At 31.7% G+C, this 19,196-nt stretch overlaps 4 protein-coding genes and 1 non-coding gene across 5 annotated transcripts; 3 read left to right on the top strand and 2 right to left on the bottom strand.

Moving 5' to 3' along the window:
- The first annotated feature begins 1,394 nt into the window (after positions 1–1,394).
- LOC130954580 (bZIP transcription factor 12-like) lies at positions 1,395–1,941 on the top strand. Its single transcript, XM_057881340.1, has one exon. The coding sequence runs from the start codon at positions 1,462–1,464 to the stop codon at positions 1,834–1,836; it is 375 nt and encodes a 124-aa protein (XP_057737323.1). The 5' UTR covers positions 1,395–1,461; the 3' UTR covers positions 1,837–1,941.
- A 113-nt stretch (positions 1,942–2,054) lies between these two features.
- LOC130954579 (stemmadenine O-acetyltransferase-like) lies at positions 2,055–3,573 on the top strand. The gene has a single exon (XM_057881339.1). It carries the CDS (start codon positions 2,245–2,247, stop codon positions 3,523–3,525), a length of 1,281 nt encoding a protein of 426 aa, XP_057737322.1. The 5' UTR covers positions 2,055–2,244; the 3' UTR covers positions 3,526–3,573.
- Positions 3,574–7,287: 3,714 nt separating this feature from the next.
- On the bottom strand, positions 7,288–8,982 carry LOC130956659 (bidirectional sugar transporter N3-like). Its single transcript, XM_057883679.1, has 6 exons — positions 8,931–8,982; positions 8,442–8,478; positions 8,143–8,353; positions 7,887–8,048; positions 7,678–7,797; positions 7,288–7,584 (listed from the first exon to the last, which is right to left on the bottom strand). The coding sequence occupies exons 1-6, from the start codon at positions 8,980–8,982 to the stop codon at positions 7,288–7,290; spliced, it is 879 nt and encodes a 292-aa protein (XP_057739662.1).
- A 4,407-nt stretch (positions 8,983–13,389) lies between these two features.
- On the bottom strand, positions 13,390–13,463 carry TRNAN-GUU (transfer RNA asparagine (anticodon GUU)). The gene has a single exon. It is a non-coding gene; the product is annotated as a tRNA-Asn (tRNA).
- Positions 13,464–14,187: 724 nt separating this feature from the next.
- LOC130956658 (uncharacterized) lies at positions 14,188–18,834 on the top strand. Its single transcript, XM_057883678.1, has 15 exons — positions 14,188–14,458; positions 14,569–14,654; positions 15,200–15,354; positions 15,663–15,724; positions 15,881–16,055; positions 16,184–16,252; positions 16,418–16,591; positions 16,692–16,825; positions 16,939–17,131; positions 17,227–17,286; positions 17,387–17,611; positions 17,730–17,988; positions 18,093–18,298; positions 18,403–18,453; positions 18,547–18,834. The coding sequence occupies exons 1-15, from the start codon at positions 14,280–14,282 to the stop codon at positions 18,832–18,834; spliced, it is 2,316 nt and encodes a 771-aa protein (XP_057739661.1). The 5' UTR covers positions 14,188–14,279.
- The last annotated feature ends 362 nt before the right edge of the window (positions 18,835–19,196 follow it).

Here is a 19,196-nt window from a genome sequence, read left to right as displayed (position 1 = left end):
CATATTATCCAGAATAACCATCCGAGTACTAGAGATAATAAATATCTGATATCCTACTGAATCGAACATTTCTATATCCTATTGTACACATTGTATTAGATACTCCCTATACTTCCTCTATTATTATTATTAGGAAAAGTATAAGATATTAATATATTATCTGCCAACAATAATTAATTATTATATTTTAAACACATATAAAGAGACACATCTAGAAAATATATCTATAAAGACACTTTTATTAAACATGGCCATTGTTTTGTCGATTTTTAGCAAATCGATAGTGGTTCGATATCTAGTATTCTGGGAGCGAAATCTACTTCTCTGTGCGAGTACCAATTTTTTAGAAGTGCATCAAAACATCTTCGATTAGACAAGTTTTGACAATAAAAATAAAATAAATTTATAAAATGTTAAATGAAATTTAGAAATCAAAGTTTTCAACAAGTAAAGACATGATAAATGAAAAGGCTTGTACTAAAATTAAAAAAAAAAAACAGTAAAAGCGCCTTAAATTAAATGAAAGAACTTCAAAATAAGTAATAGAATGCTGAAAGATAAATTAAACAGAGAAAATAAGGGATGCAAATAACACTTAGTGAATAAGATTAAATAAAATCTAAAATTTACAAACAGAATTGAAATTAAAAGAAAAAAGAAGAAGGTGGAAGGAACTCTATGGAAAAAGAAAACTCGATCGCAAACTTAAAAATTTGCTGAGATGTGAGAGTGCTAGAATATTTTTTTGAGTAAAAGTTCCAACCCTTATTCCCTAACAATTTACAGTATTTATAGATTATCTTACATAACGGTTAATTTGATGATAATTAATTACAATTAAATGAAAAATCACAAATTTGAAATGCAATTACTGTTGATAACCGTTCCCAGTGTGTGATTGCGGATATTTCTAATATTTTTCTCGTGTGATAAAAGGCACAAATTTTTCCGCTTCCATCAACACTTGAACAGCTCTTCGAAAGTTCTTCCCAATTCTTCAAATCGAGACTCTTACTCGATTTAGCTTTTCCGATCGAGCTTCCTAATTCTTCGAATCGAGACTCTTACTCGATTTGACTTTTCTGATCGGCAGCACAATTGAAACCTAAATTAGAGTCGATTACTTTTAACTTCATTTATCTTCTTTGAAAAGGCCATACAATCTGTTTCGATTCATCTTACTTATATCAAAAATATTTTTCGATCAACAGTTATAAAAAATATATTTTTATTAGACACATCTAGAAAGACATTTTCATTAAACACAATTATAAATAAGAGTTGGCAGAAATTGGCAAAAATGCTGGGATTGTTATTATTATTACGAAAGAAATAGTAAATAAATAGATGAATATAAGGGAGGGCGGCTTTAATAAAAGAAGGAAGTAGGGGGAGGCAAGGTATATAAGTAACTATATATTGATTGAATGCATTGAAGTGAATAATTGAGTTGTGAGATCGATGGCGTCGACTGATCCGGATCTGCCACGTGACTCATGGGTGTGTTCTCATGCAGAAGAAGCAGAAGAAGAAGCTTCGAATAACAAGGCCATGGAGGAGTTTCTGACCACTGCTGACAAGGCGAGCCTTCAGAAACAGAGGAGGATGATCAAGAACAGAGAGTCTGCGGCCAGATCCAGGGAACGCAGACAAGCTTACACCCTCGAGTTAGAATGTTTGGTTCTTCAACTTGAGGCTGAGAATACCCGATTATTAGAGGAACAGGCACAAATCAAGAGGCAGAGGTACAACCACCTCCTCCACACCATCATTCCAGTTATCCACAAGCGTAAACCAAGACCAATGCTTCGAAGACTCAATTCCCTCCCCTGGTGATTTCTCTTGATCCATTTATTGTACTGCCTCAAATCAATAATCAAATATTATATGTTAACCAAGCACCTCTTTATTAATAATTTTTGATACGGTGACGTGGCAATAGTGCATGAATATGAAAGACTGAAAGAGGAGTCAATGCCTCTGTCAAGCACTTGACGAATGCTTTGACGTTTTCTCTCTGTGTTTCGCGCCTTGGACCTTAAACATTTGACGACTTCCATAACCAGGTCTTATTCACTCCAGCTGTACCACACTTTAATACCTAATTAATTATGGATTTGCCTGAAAAATATCATTAAAAAACTTGTCTTAACTAATACTTGTCTTAACAAAAACAAAAACAATCAGTATATATAACTAATTAAGATAATAAAGAACTGGCCGTCTTCAACGAGCAGAAACAAAATGAATTTGGAGTGCATATCCAGAAAATGCATAAAGCCATCATCACCAACGCCTCCAAACCTTCAAATCTTCAACATGTCTCTTCTGGACCAGCTTTCCCCTAACATCCATGGCAACATCACCTTCTTCTACCCTCACAAAACTTCTGCTCAGGAATTCTCCGCCAAATCCCAACTCCTTCAGGACTCACTCTCTCAAATCTTGACGCTCTTCTATCCTCTCGCCGCCCGCCTCCGAGACGCCGCCACCATCCACTGCAACGACCAAGGAGCCTTCTTCATCCAATCACGAACCCAAACACCTCTCTCTCAGATCCTCTCCCCCCCTAACTTCGATATCATCCAGAATCTTCTCCCTACCACCCACTCCGACTCCTTGCTCCTTGTCCGCTTTACCTTGTTCGGTTGCGGCGCCACCGCCATCACCATCTCCCTCACTCACAAGATCGCTGACTTCGCAGCCTTGATCACTCTCCTCAAGGCATGGACCGCCACCTGCATTGGCGGAGACACCCAGCCGGTGGTCCCCGAACTCGCCATCGGATCTGCTCTCTTCCCTCCGAGAGAGATTCTTCCCGCCGGGATATCAGCCTCCGTGAAGATCGCGGCGGAGAAGTTCACGACGAGGAGGCTGATTTTCGAGTCTTGGAAGGTAGAAGAGCTGAAGAAGAGGGTGAAAAGCGAGCTTCAGTTTGAGGCGTCGAGGGTTGAGGTGGTGCTTGGTCTCATTTGGAGATGCGCATTGTTAACTTCAAAACGTAAAACGCCTTCAACCTTGTTCCAGGCAGTGAACCTGCGACGACGAATGGAACCTCCGATTCCAGTGACGGCGTTGGGGAACTTGGTGTGGGCGTTTGCAGTGACTGTGGAGGAGGAGTGTGAGGTAGAGTTGCAGGTGGTAGTAAAGAAGATGAGGGATCGTTTGAAGGAATTCATGGAGAGGAAAGGCGAAAGGTTGAATAATTCAGAAGGTAGGTGTGAGGTGGTGATGGAGGATTTGAAGGAGAGGGGTGAGATGTTGAAGAAGAGTGGTAGTGTGGTGTATAAGTGTTCGAGTTGGTGCAAGGTTGGATCATCACTGTATGAGGTTGATTTTGGGTGGGGGAAGCCGCTTTGGATGTGCAGCGTCAACAACATAGTGAGTAACACCGTTGCTTTGATGGATACAAGGGATGGGCATGGCGTCGAAGCTTTTGTCACCTTGGATCATCAACACATGGATTCCTTTCAACAATCTCAGGAACTCATTCACTATGCTTTGCTTAATCCCCCTCTTCTGTAATCATGCCTCTATCCCAAGTTTAAAATAAAATCAGGGACAAATTAAAGATGTTATTTTTGTAGTGAGTAATTTTAGTGTATATCTAATATAATTATAAAAAGAATTACATACGTAAAATAAAGATTGAATGTTAAAATTTTAAGCCGCCGAAATTTTGATATTGTATTATCATATTATGATACTATTTTTTTCACAAATTTCAAGAAAATAAGGTCAATACAATTATATTTGGTTTATTTTTAAATGCTTTTTATTAAGTTAGAAGTCTCGTTAATTAAATAAATTTTAATTTTTTATTTATTATATTTTATATTAATAATTTACATTTATAACTTATAATTTAAAATCTAGAATTTACAATTTAGGATGTAAAATTTGGCTTTTTTTATAGAAGTAAAAATAATGATATATTTTAATATTGTAATTTTTTATGTTTTTTAAAATAATAAAAAATATATAAATCAAAGGGTCCAATTTTTGTATTTTAAAATTTTTAATTTTTTTAATATAAATCGGGTGATTCTATTTTTGTATTTCTCATAAATCGAATTAACGGTTCAATTTATATACTTCTACAAATTGAATGATCTGATTTTTATATCTCTAATCAATCGAATTTCTACTTCTCTAATTAAACGGTTCTATATTTGAGAATAACATCCTAATAATTCATATTTTAAAAAAAATACCATGATCACTCCAATATCAAAAAATAAAAAATTCGCAAAATTTATAGTTTATAATTTATAATTTATATTTAGAGTTTAAAATTTAAAATTTAAAATTTAATATTTAGATTTTAGAATTTAAAAAATTAGATAAAAATATGCATTTACCTTAATTAAATATTCATCAGCTTTAACCTTTAATTATTGTTTGTCAATTTCTCATAAAGTTTGGTAGTATTAGTTACTTAGTTACCACCTTACACCATGATTGATTATTTTATTAATTCGCACAAGCAAAAGTTCAACACTAACGGAAGATATACTTGGAAAATAGACAAAAAGTTGATTATTTCACGCGTAACTTTCTTCTTCATCTTCAGCGTTAGGTAATAAAGCAAGCACTGGGGGAGCACAACACTTACTAAACGTATTTTACACATATTTTTAAGAGTCATATTAGAGGGACAATGGCTTATTTATATAATTTATACGATGAGTTATTGAGTTACAAAATAAATATTTCTATATTATTTAGAATAACTATTTGAGTACTAGAGATAATAAATATCTTCTATTCACCAACGATCGAACTCTTGACTTTTCGAATCTAGAGTTTTAATACCATATTATGATATTACTCATCCCAAAAATTTCAACTGATAAAAAATGATAATACTAATAATTATATCTCTAATACTCTCTAAACCTCTATTATACACATTGTACAAATATTCCATTATCTCCATATTTTTTCTATTTTTAAACTTTGCATAATTGATCTTCTTGACTGCTAATAACATTTTATATGTGGTACATGTAAAGTCTGCATGGAACATGATGTGAGAGTGTGAGGTGTCATATTAAAAGCGTTGAATTTTCATCTTCCTTAGGTAAGCAAAATGTGAAGCGGTTACTTAATTGATGTGGCGCCGGAGCATATTAAAAGCGTTGAGTTTTCATCTCCTTAGCTTCTGACGTCAACCATACATAGTTTGTTAATGCCAATGCATGCATGGAGTTTTAATTTCTATTTTTAGAAGCTATTCATAATGTCATTCTTGTACATATCTCTGTTAAAAGATATTAACAACTAATTTCTTTTATTGTTAATGAATTATAGCTCAAATGGCATAGTTTTTCCATAATCAATTAAGAGGTTGTGGATTCGAGTTTTTTATTCTTGGTAAAAAAAAAAAATCTAATCATTTTTATTAATATTAACTAATATTTTAATCTAACACTTTATTTTATATTATTAAAATTTAAAATTTCTAATTTATATAGTCTTTAGTATTTAAAATTAGTTAAATATTAATTTAAATAAATAAATTTTATTGATTATGTAGTATTTTTTTTATATTAGATATTTACTTTCTTTTATATATATATACATCTCGTTTAATTTCTTCATCATTTAAAAGCTGAAAACAATAAGTGGAATTGATCTTTTTATTTAATTTTCTGGAAAATGACATACATTAATTAAAAGCGTTTAATAGCAACAGCCTAACGGGTCGTGAAGATTCTCTCCTTGGATCAACCGAATATTACTTAGACTGTATGTGAATATTATATATAATAAAAGTAATAAACGCAACTATATATTAGCATTATATATCTAGTTAGGAATTTAGATATAGTAGCGTTTGTTACTAGTTAGATCATTGCTGATATATTATATATACTATATATTGATTTCAAACTCAATCATAATTATCACTACCAATAAAGATAGCCATGATGAGAAAGATATATAATCATTTTAAAATAATTTCGGGTCAATTCTTACTTTTTAAAATAGGTTATAATTAAACTAATTTAAATTAGTTAAGAAATTAAGTTATTTGTCTATTTAAATAAGTATATAAAATTTAAATTTTATTTATATAATAGTTTATTGATTAACAATATATTTTTAAATGAAATTTAAATTCACAATAAAATTAGTCATTGGTTTGCCAAGTTAAAAAATACCATAAAAAATTAAAAAAAAATAGACTATAAGTAAATGAAAAAATATGTTGTTAAATTATTAAACTAAAAAAATAAAGTTAATCACTAAGTGATAGCCAAAAATAATAAATTCTAATAACCTCTTAATATTTTTCTAGATAAATTTAGTATACACGTTCAAAGTGATTTTTCTCCCTTTTTTTTTATAATAAAAGAAAATTTTAAGGGATGCCTTTGATAAACTATATCCTCTTATTTGATAATTGAGATAAGGGATTGAAATGAAATTTCATCAAAACCTAATTGAATGTATGTTATGTCTTTTTTTTTTTTAATGTATATTCACCAGAAATTAAGGTTGTGTCCTAGCAAAATAGTATCCAGAAGCCACGCAAACATCACGAGGAAAACTACTACATGAGAGCTCATTGTTTTGTTTCGAAATTAAAACTCTACCAGGACCTACTCGAGCATACAGAATAATTAAATTACTTTGATGTTAAATGAAAGGAATAAATGAACAATACTTAGATATCATATTTTTCATTTAACATGTGTTAGGTTGGATGCGTAGTAGTTATTTTTCTCCTAACAAGAAAAAAAAAAGAAGGAAAAGAAGCTAAGTGATAATACTAGAAGTTTCAACTAAGTAAGAAGTTATAACTTTTAGTTTCTTCTGATTATATATAGACTTGTCAAACTCCACTACAAAGAAATTTATAAACTCATCTATTATTGTACCTAATGCTTTATCATTTCCTTCAAAAATTGCATGCACTCCACACAATTAGTTAATAAAACTCATATTTCCTTTCTTTTGAATACATGCTCTGTATTTGATTTGAAAACATGATTGCCCATGAAAAAAAAAATAATAAAAGCATATGAATGATGTATGATGCATATATAACATACAACTACTCAAATGAAAATAGCAAAAACATCTTTTTATAAAGATTTTTGTTTAAAAATGTGACTTATTTATTTAGTCACAATTTAAACAAAGACAATATTTTTATAACATATTAAAATCTGAACATACAATCCATTATCAAAAGATCAAAAGAAAATATTTTTATATAAAGACAATTATAAAGTTTTCATAGTAGTATAGTATGGACTACATCCCTGATAGATCATATCACACTGGGGATTTGTGGTGATTCTTCTGATCTTGTTGTAGTTGTTGATCATTGACATCATCATTAACAACAACATTAACACACTTTGCAGCATCCACTATTGGTATTGGGAACACTTCACAACCCCCCAATGGATTCACCACAAGTATGTTCTTAATTCCCAGATCCAATCCTTTCTGATCTTTCTCCTTATCCTTCTCTTGTGTCTTCACAACAACATCACCACCACCATTTCTGTATATGGCATATAGCAGCATCTGAAGTACCCCAAGTGCAAAACCCAACACGTTTGGTAGCTGACAATAATTAATTACTCAATTAAGTCATCAAGTCACTTTCAAATTCTTTAACTTTATACTCAAACTGATAAATTTGGTGTATGTACTTACGGCAATACAGATATCCCTGAGAAATATACCATATGCAAACCACATAACCGCACTTAATGTGAGGAAAAACGACAAATTGAATGGCATGAATTGAACACTCTTTGTTCTTATAACCTGTGCCTGCATCACGTACAATAATAACTAATCACAAAGCTAATAACTAACAAGTATGATATTAAGAAATTAAATGAGAATAATTAATCACTGACCACAATGCTTAGAGGTGCTGCAAAAACAGTGACCGAAATGGAGACACAAATCCATCCAAGAACTTGAACTCGGAGAATACCATTTAGTGCAAAATGCGTCACAAACAGGATCACCCCGAATAAACCCATGTTCATTCCAGCAAATAGTTTTACTGTTAATTTCTGCACCCCAATAATAACATGCATGCATGCTTAGAATTATTGAATTATTGAATAGTGGCAGTAATTAAGAGTAGTAGTAGTAGTAGTAGTGTACCCTGGCATCATTGGTAGCATAGATTATGAAGATGGTGATGTAAATAATCTCAATGACACATCCAACAGAGTTAATAGTGATGAGAAGAACAGCATCTGTTTTGAGAAAAGCGTAGTACAACCATAGCATACAACTGAATAATGCTACCAAGTAAGGTAGTGATTGGAATCCTTCTGTTGTTTTCTTCTTGAATATCCGGTAAAATGTTGGCCTGAAATTATACAATATTCACCATGCTTTGTTTCATTAATTAATTCTCGTAATTAACACTAATTATTTGTTATTAGTTCACTACTTACAGCGGAGCCAAGTACACCAGGAACGATATCACGTTACCTATGAATAATGAATCAATTTCAGAGTTAAAACAGAAAATAATTGAAATTGCAATTTTGTGATCAACCTAGCTAGCTAGCTAGTAGCTACCATGGCTATCACTCAACTAATTAATAAACTTTATGATCAATATTAATAATACTTCCAAGAGATAGAGAAAGAAAATATTAACTACTTCTAAAGAAATAATAAAAGCTTAAGAACCATATCGTAATTAATTTGAAGTTGTGAGTGGATTCTTAATTGAGGCAAGAGACAAGAATGATGCAAAAATGGACATAGAAAACAAGTTAGCAAATTTCACTTTTTATGTATACATGCATTCCAATCTTGAACAAGAAACAAGAACAAATTAAATGAAAATAAAGAATATAAGAACGAAAGAAAGAAATTCAGTTAAAGAATTTGATGAGGATCTAAAAGAAGATGATATTAAATTATGAATGTGTTACCAAGTATGCCAAATGTAAAGGCCAAAGAACTGGGATGATTATTGGTCGTCATAGCCACAATCTCTAGAGAGAAATTTGAAGCTATAAGCACAAGATTTTGGGGGTTGCAAAAAAAACCTTAGGTGGGTTTTTTTGTTTCCAAAAGCAACCCCTCAAAGTTGTGATGAATGAACTGGAATGAGGAATTTGTGTTGAGCAACAAGTGGTATATATACACAGAAATAGGAAAAAAAGGAATTAATGGAAGAATATTATAGTTTGAGGTGGGGGGTGTGTCAATGAAGTCATTCAGGTTTCATGAAGGATTAATCTTAATTAGTAGGTAGCGTAGCACAAAACCATTTGCCTTCCCATGTCACCATTATGTATCTATGTATGCTTTGCCAATTGATTTTTTCAATTTTCTGCTTCACCAAAACACAACTCCTTAAATCCCTTTCCAACAAAACAAAAGTGGAAAATATTTGACGGTGGGAGTTTATTTTATAAATATTTATTTGAAACTATGATGTCACATGAATAATATTCATTTTTGGATCATCAGAAATCAATTATTTATTTCTAACTATTAAATACTAACAATGTTACGTGTGTATTAAAAAGGGTGAATGCTACCATACCCTTTTTAAAATAAAAAGTAAATTACTCCTTGTAATATATATAGTGTTTATAATTATAATTAAGTTAAATGTTAATCATAACAATTAGATATATATTTTCTATTTTTTTTTCTTGTAATTATTTAAATTTAGTTTAGCATCACCAATCTATGGTAGCGGTGGTAGTGACTGTCACCGTTGGAGAAATTTCTTTGCGGTGAACTTACAAACTCATCAATAAGGTGCAAATACGTATTCAGCTCGTTACACGCGTGACAACATTTGTGCTACTGAAGTACGGAGAATCTCTACTACATTGGCGCAACTCCTTTCCAACCTCAACTTACACCCACTGCGCCTCCTCCAACCTCTTTTGTATGATGATAACATCCTCGACATTCACTATCCGCAAAATTTTTGTCCCCTAAAAGTGATTAAATTCTTGTGCATAATTGTCACCTCGTCTTGCAAATCCTATTGTCTGCAATCGAATTCGACTTGATCTCCACTTCATCAACAACAATGTCTTTAATCTCATGAGGATCCGAATTTACCATTCTTTGAAATTTGTATTTGATATCATCAACAACAATGTCTTTAACTGTGTTTATGACTTGAGGATCTAAAAAATTTTTCCAAATGTCTTTATAACTTCTATCATTAAGGACCATAGGAGAGCCAAACTCTCCTCTACCTTCAAGTGCATCAATTGCATTTGTAAAGATCTCTTTCACTTTATAGAACTCATCTGGTAAATCACTTTTTATATATATATATATATATATATATATATATATATATATATATATATATATATATATATATATATATATATATATATATATATATATATATATATCACAAGGGATAATTTACCTTTTATTTTAGAGATGGTATGATAGAATTCACCATTAAAAAATATCAATAGTTAGTTATTGTATTTTTTTTAATCAAGGTGGAACTCGCGACCTCTTAAGTAAGTATAAGGAGACTATGTTATTTGAGCTATAACTCATTGGTTAGTTAGTTATTGTATATAGAAAAATATTTTTTTTAATTTTTTATTATATTACTATAAATAATTTAATTATTTGTCTAATATAGATTTAGTTATTTTATTATAGTAAATTTATACTATAATGACTAATTATTTAATTTTAAAAAATATAAAAATTAATATATAAATAAAGTAAATACGATTTCTGATAATGAAAAATTCTTACCATGATAAAATAGTTGATTTGGTGATTAAATTTTAATATTATATAAAGTGTTTTTGCATGAATAATTAAGTTATGTTATTTTATTATTTTCTTCTCTAGTGTTTATATAGGTATAATTAATATGGAAAATAGCTTTTAATGTGATGTATTACAAAGCACTGCATTAGTTAACCACATTTCATTATTTTAAAAAGAGATAGTTATAATAATTAATAACAAGAGATATCAATATAAATGAGAGATAAACTTTTATACTATGAGAGAAGATAGTTAAATATTTTTTTACTATGAATATGATTAAATGCCAACATAAACTTGATTTATTTTCGTTCAAAAACTTCTTAAATTATTATTACATTAAAATTAAATGACTTTTTGTTTTATTTTTTTTAGTTTATTTAAGTCACCAAAAAAAATTATATATATGTATGACGTGAACGAATGTCTTTTACTCTTCCAATAATTTTACGTCTCTCTTATACATATGTAAAATTTTTTAAATGCAATAATTAATTAGATAGTGATGACACTTGGTATAAAGTAGTAGTAATAAGCAAGTATAGTAGTTGTGTAAGATATAGTTGTTATTATTATTTATGCAATGTTAGTTCTTGGGAATTCTGAATAATGCAATTGGTCCTCCAAGTGGCTTTTTCTCTAATTGGTGTAATTTCTAATATGTTATGATTATAAGAAGATATTGGCTTAATTAAAACAAAAACAAAGCTGGAAAAATCTATGATGATTATTCACTGCACGAAACTACTGAGATATGGGGAAGGTGTGTTCAAATAGATCACAACTCGCAAGATCCATTTCTGTTGTTCCCATTGCATCATAGTAGAGCTACTTGCACTTTTATTCAAGCTAGTAACATTATTTAACATGTGTTTTGAGAATATATATGTGCGGTCTTCTTTTTTATGGTATTCAACAAAAAATAATTCGTCGGAGATGTGAATTTTATTTAAAAATTTATCGTGACTAGCTAATAGATCGCTATAAATACAAAACATAATTTAAAACTCTACACTTAACAAATAAGTAAATTAATCACTCAACCAACTTATTAAGTTGGTTTTCTCTCATTTTTATTCAAAGAAAGTTGTAAATATTTTTAGAGGATTCATTCTTCTTCTAAAATAATGCAAATATTTGTGTATAGGTGAGGGCTAGCTGTAGTGTGTATGTGTGCAAATTGAAGAATTTTCGTGTGTAAGAGGGCATCGATGGGACTATTTATTTTATTCTTGAAGCTATGCAAAAGTTAGGAGTAGGACAAAATAAGAACTACTTCTCCCAATCAACTAATTTGTTTTAATTAGTGGAGTATTAATCCAATAAACTACCTATTAGGTCCATAGCCATATATCAATATCCCTTATATATTGTCATGCCGCATTCATTTTCCATATTCAAACAATCCATTTCATAAATGATTGGGATTGCCTTGGTTACTTGATCATCTGTATAATTTCCAATTCAATCAAAAGCATGGTTATCGATCATGTGAATATAAAAACAATTCCCCTCTTCTAAAGATTTAGGAGCCTACGTACGAGTAGTTTAATTAGTTTTCATATCTTGGTCGAAGTCAAACGTCTGTGTCTTGATACTCAAATTAAAGAACAAATAAAGATATGGGGTGACCAATTATTCTTTCTGTTGTGGGAATAGGTAGAAAAACTCAAAAAAGTGTCCACAAAAAAAAAAAAAGAGAAAAGGGTTATGGTTTCTAGGAATCTTACATAGCTATTAACACTGTCCCACACAAAGTTATCTACAATAAGCTATAATTAAGTAGCTCTAATTAAGCTACCCTCATATATATAAGATAAAATGTACTCTACTCACTATATTAATTGTAGTTTTATACTTATTCGTAATGCATGCTGTACGTACCTAAGCACCTAGCTACTTCAATTATTATTAGATCATATTATCTAATCATTCAGGTCACTATTTTTTTTAAATCTAAAATCTTGTTAGCTTGAATAATATAAGTTAGTTGTTTGGTTTTAAGTATCTTCTAATATTTTGTTTACTTAGTAATAGTTTAGTCTAATTAGAATATGTATGTATTTTTAACTTTTTATTAAAATTGATGATCAATATTTATACGAACAAAAAGATTGAGTAACCAATTCAATTTTTAAAATCGTATGATTGATGGTGTAACAAATTAAAATACGAAACAGCCTACAGGAAGAATTGATTAGGAGCTTGCAATATGTGATTAGTGGATGAAATTAGAAGAGAATAATGGGGAGTTAATGGTAGTCTAATCTTTTTGAGTAGATAACATCATAACAATGAAACTTTTGTTTTCTTGTTTCATTTTTGGTTCTATTTCTGGTAGAAGTGGCTGCTGAATCATATAAGAAAAACTTGGTGGGTTGGTGATGGACTGATGGTTTTGTATAGAAATGGATTAAGTGCCGCAATTAAGTAACTAAGCCAATTCAGCTAGCTTATGGAGATAAGGTTGGGATTTAGATAAGGAAAGAATAATGAAGAGGAGATTAAGGAATCTGCTTTATTTATTTAACAGTAGGATTAGTGCCACAGCAAAACAGGGCGATTCAATAGCTATGGAAAAGTCCCCTTAAAATAAAATGGTAGAAAATATTGAAAAAACGCTAGAAGGAGGGCTTGAACCTCCGACCTTGTGGTTAACAGCCACACGCTCTAACCAACTGAGCTATTCCAGCTATTTAATAATATGATTTGATAAATATAATAAAACATAAACAAACTTTTGTTTCCCTATGCAAATGAAGAAACAATATTGGGATATTGTTATAAAAGATTTTGGGCTTTACCTAGACGGTAAGAAATTATAAGAAGCCCAAAGAAATCCACGGAGAAATGATATGACAATTTTTTTTAGTGAATCAATTCCTAATCACAAGTTCACAAACTACAACAGAATAGGAAACATAGAGATACAGCATGCATGAAAAATCAGCAAACAGCATGCACCTATATGTATGAATAATTGAATATGATGAAGATAACAATATAACATTATGTACTCCCAACTTTTTCATCATTATTTTTCTTTTCTTTATATAAAATAACACATGTTGTGTGCATGTATATTTTTGTTGATTACATAAAACAAAAGAAATGTCACCAGACCTGCGACAAAAAAGGGTTGTAGAATGCTAAAATCATGCTCTTCTATCTTCATGTACCTTTGCCATCTACGTGCTACCCAAATTATTATCATTAATCATTATGAATTGAAATGACAAACAAGTTATGATTAAGAATCATTATGCCACTTTTTTCCATTTTCGTCCCAACTTTTCCTATCTCCGACCACTGATCAATCGCATCAACGCACGCCTGCATTTATGCCAATGTCGTCTAAAGCTTAAGACTTTGAAGCTTTTTTCATGTCAAACTGTTATGGGGTGTGAGAAAGTTGGTTCCTTTACAGCTGAAATAATTGTATTGAGAAGCTAAGGGATGATCGTTCTGGAATTGGGTGTTATTGTGGATCATTGTGCTTCTAGATACATATGTTGCGGAGAATAGGATGGTTTGTGAGTCTGAATCAAAGGCTTTTGGCAGCAAAAAGGTCGCAGAATGTGGAGCAACCCGGCACCCCTGCAAGACCAATTCAGAAGCAGCTCAATGCTGCTCATGAAATTGCCATTTACATTCACAGGTTTCATAATCTCGACCTTTTTGAAGAAGGGTAAGCTCAAATGCAATCTCTACCAATAAAGTTTATCATTTCTTAGTAAACATGATATGTTCATTCAATAACATTGTTTGGTGAATCATGATTCTTTTGTTGTTGTGTAGATGGTACAAAATCAAAATTACCATGAGATGGGAGGATGGTGAAGACTCCTATCCTGGGATTCCTGCAAGGGTTGTACAATATGAAGGTGAGGATTTCAAATTACACTTAAAAAAAAAAGAGTTAAGAAGTTTTTTTTTCCCCACCAGGAAAAACAAAACTTGTCCCATATGATTTTAAAACAGACATTTCTGTTTCCATTATTTGTTGCTTTCTGTTTTAACAATTTGACCCTTGTACCAAACAAGGCTTGAACTTCTCATGGTTATTTATTTTATCTCAAAATAACTTGTGCTCTTTTAGTTTCTAGATTGAGTTCCCATTTTTATTCAATGAAATTTCTAACAAGGATGCCTTCATGCAAAACAAAAGTCAAATATCTCTGTATTCTTCTGCATGTTTCATCCAATTTCATCTTCAATAAATCTCATGTTAGCCTAGATTGACACACATTCTCAAATTATCTATGCCCTGTATTTGGAACTAGTCTAGCTTTTGATTTGATCTAAGATTCTCACTAGCATGATTGTTATTCTGAGTAGTTACATTTTTTCTACTAGTTTTCTCTGTTTCCTAATGGTTGCACTTCAGATCGAGTGAACAATGAGAATCGATTATTTCTTTGAGCTGCAGCTCCTGAAGTGGGTGCTAACAGTTCATCTAGAGTTTGGATGATTGATGATACAGACCATAGTTTTTCAACACCGCCATTTCAAATAACATATGCAAGGCAGGATGTATTCCTTTCTATCATGATCTCATTCTATGTATCATTCCGTGGATATGAGGTCAGTGTTTATATGTATTTGTTAATTATTTTTGTGTAATTTATAGTATCTGTTGGCAATTGAGGATTTTATTTTCTCTATTTAGCAAACTAACTAGCTCAGCAACAAAAACATTAGAAACATGTTATCATAAGCGGACAAATTTAGAATAGCATTTGATCATTTGAAGTTTCCTGTGTGGGAGCAAGAAAAGGTGGTAGCAACTTACTAACTTCTTGGTGTGCACACAGCACATATAGCCTTAACTTTGTATATTTTTCAAAAGAGAACAAAAGCTCTATAGGCTAATTAGTTGATTTTATCTACAGGAGAAAACTTCTGCTGTTATATTGAAATTTGAACTCGTGCACTCTCCAACACCTGAATTTCGGTTAGCTAATGAAGCTTTTCTCTGTCCTTGATTTATTGAAGAAGATTAAGTTAAATGCAAAGATATTGATTGACCTGGTGTTAGATTAAGATTTATTCATTACTACTATATCAATTTGAAGTTGTCAATTCTGTTATTGTTTGCATCAATATCCAGGACTGGGTTGCTGGATTCTTGTGGTTCAGTTCATGAGTACAGAATTCCCCCAAAAGCTCTTCTGGGATCACATTCATATTGTCCTGTTTATTTTGATTCTTTCCATGCTGTCCTTGTTGATACAAGTGTTCATATCACTTTACTAAAACCTAGTTATCGAACAACCCGACAGAAGGTACCAAAGCTTGTCAGCATTTATGTTTTTACTGTTGAATTAGATACCATGGTAACTGTTGCATTGCCATCACTTATATATGTTCCTGTGTTTGCTACATACTATTCTAATTTGAGTAATATCGTTAGTTTAATTATAGCAGTGCTTCTCAGACATCTGAAGACACTTATGATGAAGATTATGTTAGATCAAACACGGTATGCATTGTCACTGTAACAGTCTTTTACAACTTCATACCAATGCTTCTTTTTGTTAAGGAGTTTCAGTTGTCATTTTATTTACATTACTTTCCAGGATTATTAATTCCATATATTTAATCTATTTATTTTTGCTTACTATTAAATCTCTTTATTTAAGATCAGGTTGTGCTTATCAAATCAATGATGGCTGCCCATGATTTCCTTCTTGAAGACCTGAGAAGAATAAGCAAAGGAATCAACCAAGATATTGATTTGAATGGAATTACTTTGAAAAAAGATATTGTTGAGGGTAGATTGTCACCTCAATCTTCAATGAAGCCAAAAGTTGATGCTGAGGTCCTTAACTCCAACATTGTGGATACTTCATTATATGTTTTCTCTTCCTGTTGCTTTAAAATTTAACATCTCTGTAATACATTATTCCTCCCTTCAACAGAAAGCCGATAATGATACGAGCCGTCTTAACGAGGAATCAATTCAACATTTTTCATGGGAAGATATGTTAAACTCTTTCCAGTCTATGGGGAGTCAACTCTTAAATATCTGGAATGCATTTCTCAGCTTTCACAGGTATATTCAAAATTATTATCAGAGTAATTGCGCATCTTAATAATATTCAGCATTCCTTCTAGTCCATGACATGCTTTTTCTTTGGATTTTAATTATATGATTCTTTCATCCAGGGAAAATAAAACAAAGATACTGGAGTTTCTGTTTAACTCATGGGCTAATGATCGAAAAACTGAATGTTCAATATGGATGGTGTACTCAAAGGTTGAGATGCCTCATCAGTACATGAATAATGATGTTGAGGGAACTTCACGTTTCTATGGATTACTAAGAAGATCACTAAGTACAAGGAGGTTATCAGATGATGTAATTATCTAGTTTAAACTAATCACTAGATAGTCTTTATATGAATCAGCATAACCAAATAGATAATGTGCATCTATCAATTTTTTCATTTTCAGCCTGTTCAGACATCAATAATGCGAGCTGAACTCCATAGACAAGGTATAGCACAAATGAGGGTAAGTCCTTTTTTTGACATATGGAATATTGAATGCAGATCATCACAACATTCCTTTTGTTTCCTGTTGATTGGAATTTGTGACATTGAACTCAATGCAGATTAACAGCCGGTCACTTCAAGACATGTTCATGTTCGGAGATCCTTCGCAAGTTCCTATTGTTATTGTAGAGCGCTTAGCAAACATCACAAGGTCTGTGAGTGTGAATTCTTATCTCACTCCTTTGGACGTGGAAAATGGATCTACAACATGCGAGTTGTCTCAGAGTAACCTGTTTCAAAATGAGGATGTTCTGAGAGTAGTTGTTTTTGTTCATGGCTTTCAGGCATGTTTCACATTCTTAAGTTCATTCATAAATTTATTATAGTACTCTATTTTCCTTCATCCCCTTTTAGTTTGAAGTTAATGTGATCCCTCTTCACTCAAACATGAAACATTAACAGGGACATCATTTGGATTTACGGCTTGTTCGGAATCAATGGGTTATAATAGACCCCAAAGTAAAGTTTCTTATGTCAGAAGCAAATGAAGACAATACATCTGGTGACATAAGAGAAATGGGATCACGACTCGCCAAGGAAGTCGACAAATACTTGAAGAGGAAAATCATCAAAGCTTCAAGAAATGGACGCTTAAAGGACATCCATCTTAGCTTTGTTGGCCATTCTATGGGGAATCTCATTATTAGAACTGCTTTAACAGGTACTAGTGCACAAGATTTTTAAGGAATGAAGCATAAAATATACTCATTGATGTTTAAACAAGGAGAAGTAATAATCTGCATTTATTTATTTATTGAATTTCAGAAAGCATCATGGAGCCATATACAAGATACTTGTATACATATGTTTCTATGTCTGGTCCGCACTTGGGTTATATGTATAGTTCGAACCCTATATTCAATTCCGGGTTGTGGCTCTTGAAGAAGATGACAGACATGCAATGCATGCATCAACTAACTTTCTCAGATGATAATGATCTTGAGAATACCTTCATCTACAATCTTTCCAAGGTACTGAATTCATATAAGTAGTTTCTATTCACAGGAACTGGTTCACCCCTTTATATTTGATTTCATTGTATACCAATGTAAAATTATGTTTGTTTGTACTACAGAAGATGACATTGATAAACTTCAGGAATGTGATTCTTCTAGCCTCACCTCAGGTAACCTAAGAAGGCATGAACTGTCTAGGAAGATCTTCTTCTTGAACTTGATGATTAGGCAATGATATATTTCTAAACTTCCATGCATTTCAGGATGGTTATGTTCCATATCATTCTGCCAGAATAGAATCGTGTCCAGGAGCTTCTTTGGATTCCTCCAAACAAGGAAAAGTCTTTCTCCAGATGTTAAATAACTGCTTGGACCAACTCCGAACTCACTCTGACCGTCGTGTGGTCATGCGTTTCGACATCAACTTTGACACCTCATCCTATGGAAGGAATTTGAATTCATTCCTCGGACGAGCTGCTCATATCGACTTCTTGGAGCGTGACATCTTTATCAAGTTCATAATGTGGTCTTTCCCAGAGATCTTTAGTTAGCAAACAAGGGAGTTGAATTTGCATGGAATTCACACCATGTTGATTTAGAGAGAGAGAGAGAGAGAGAGAGAGAGAAAAAAGAAATAATAATTAAAAAAAAAGATGTTAAGGTTCATACAGTACTTCCAATCCATAACTGGAATTATTAAAAGCACTGCATGGTGACCAAAGTCCAAAACTAGGACTTGAGTTATAACATGTAAGTTAACTGAGGCAAATATGTTTTCCATTCCTTGCATGCCATGTAAAAGAAATAAAAGTACATGTAGATTTAAGATTTTATCTAGAAGTTGAAAAGTCTTTGACAAGTTGTTAGTTCTGTAGGACTAGGATCATTGGAACAAGGACAAGATGATGTATAC

This window comes from Arachis stenosperma, chromosome 10, assembly GCF_014773155.1.
Source record: "Arachis stenosperma cultivar V10309 chromosome 10, arast.V10309.gnm1.PFL2, whole genome shotgun sequence".
NCBI classification, from domain to species: domain Eukaryota; kingdom Viridiplantae; phylum Streptophyta; class Magnoliopsida; order Fabales; family Fabaceae; genus Arachis; species Arachis stenosperma.
This window is presented reverse-complemented; position numbering and strand designations above follow the sequence as displayed.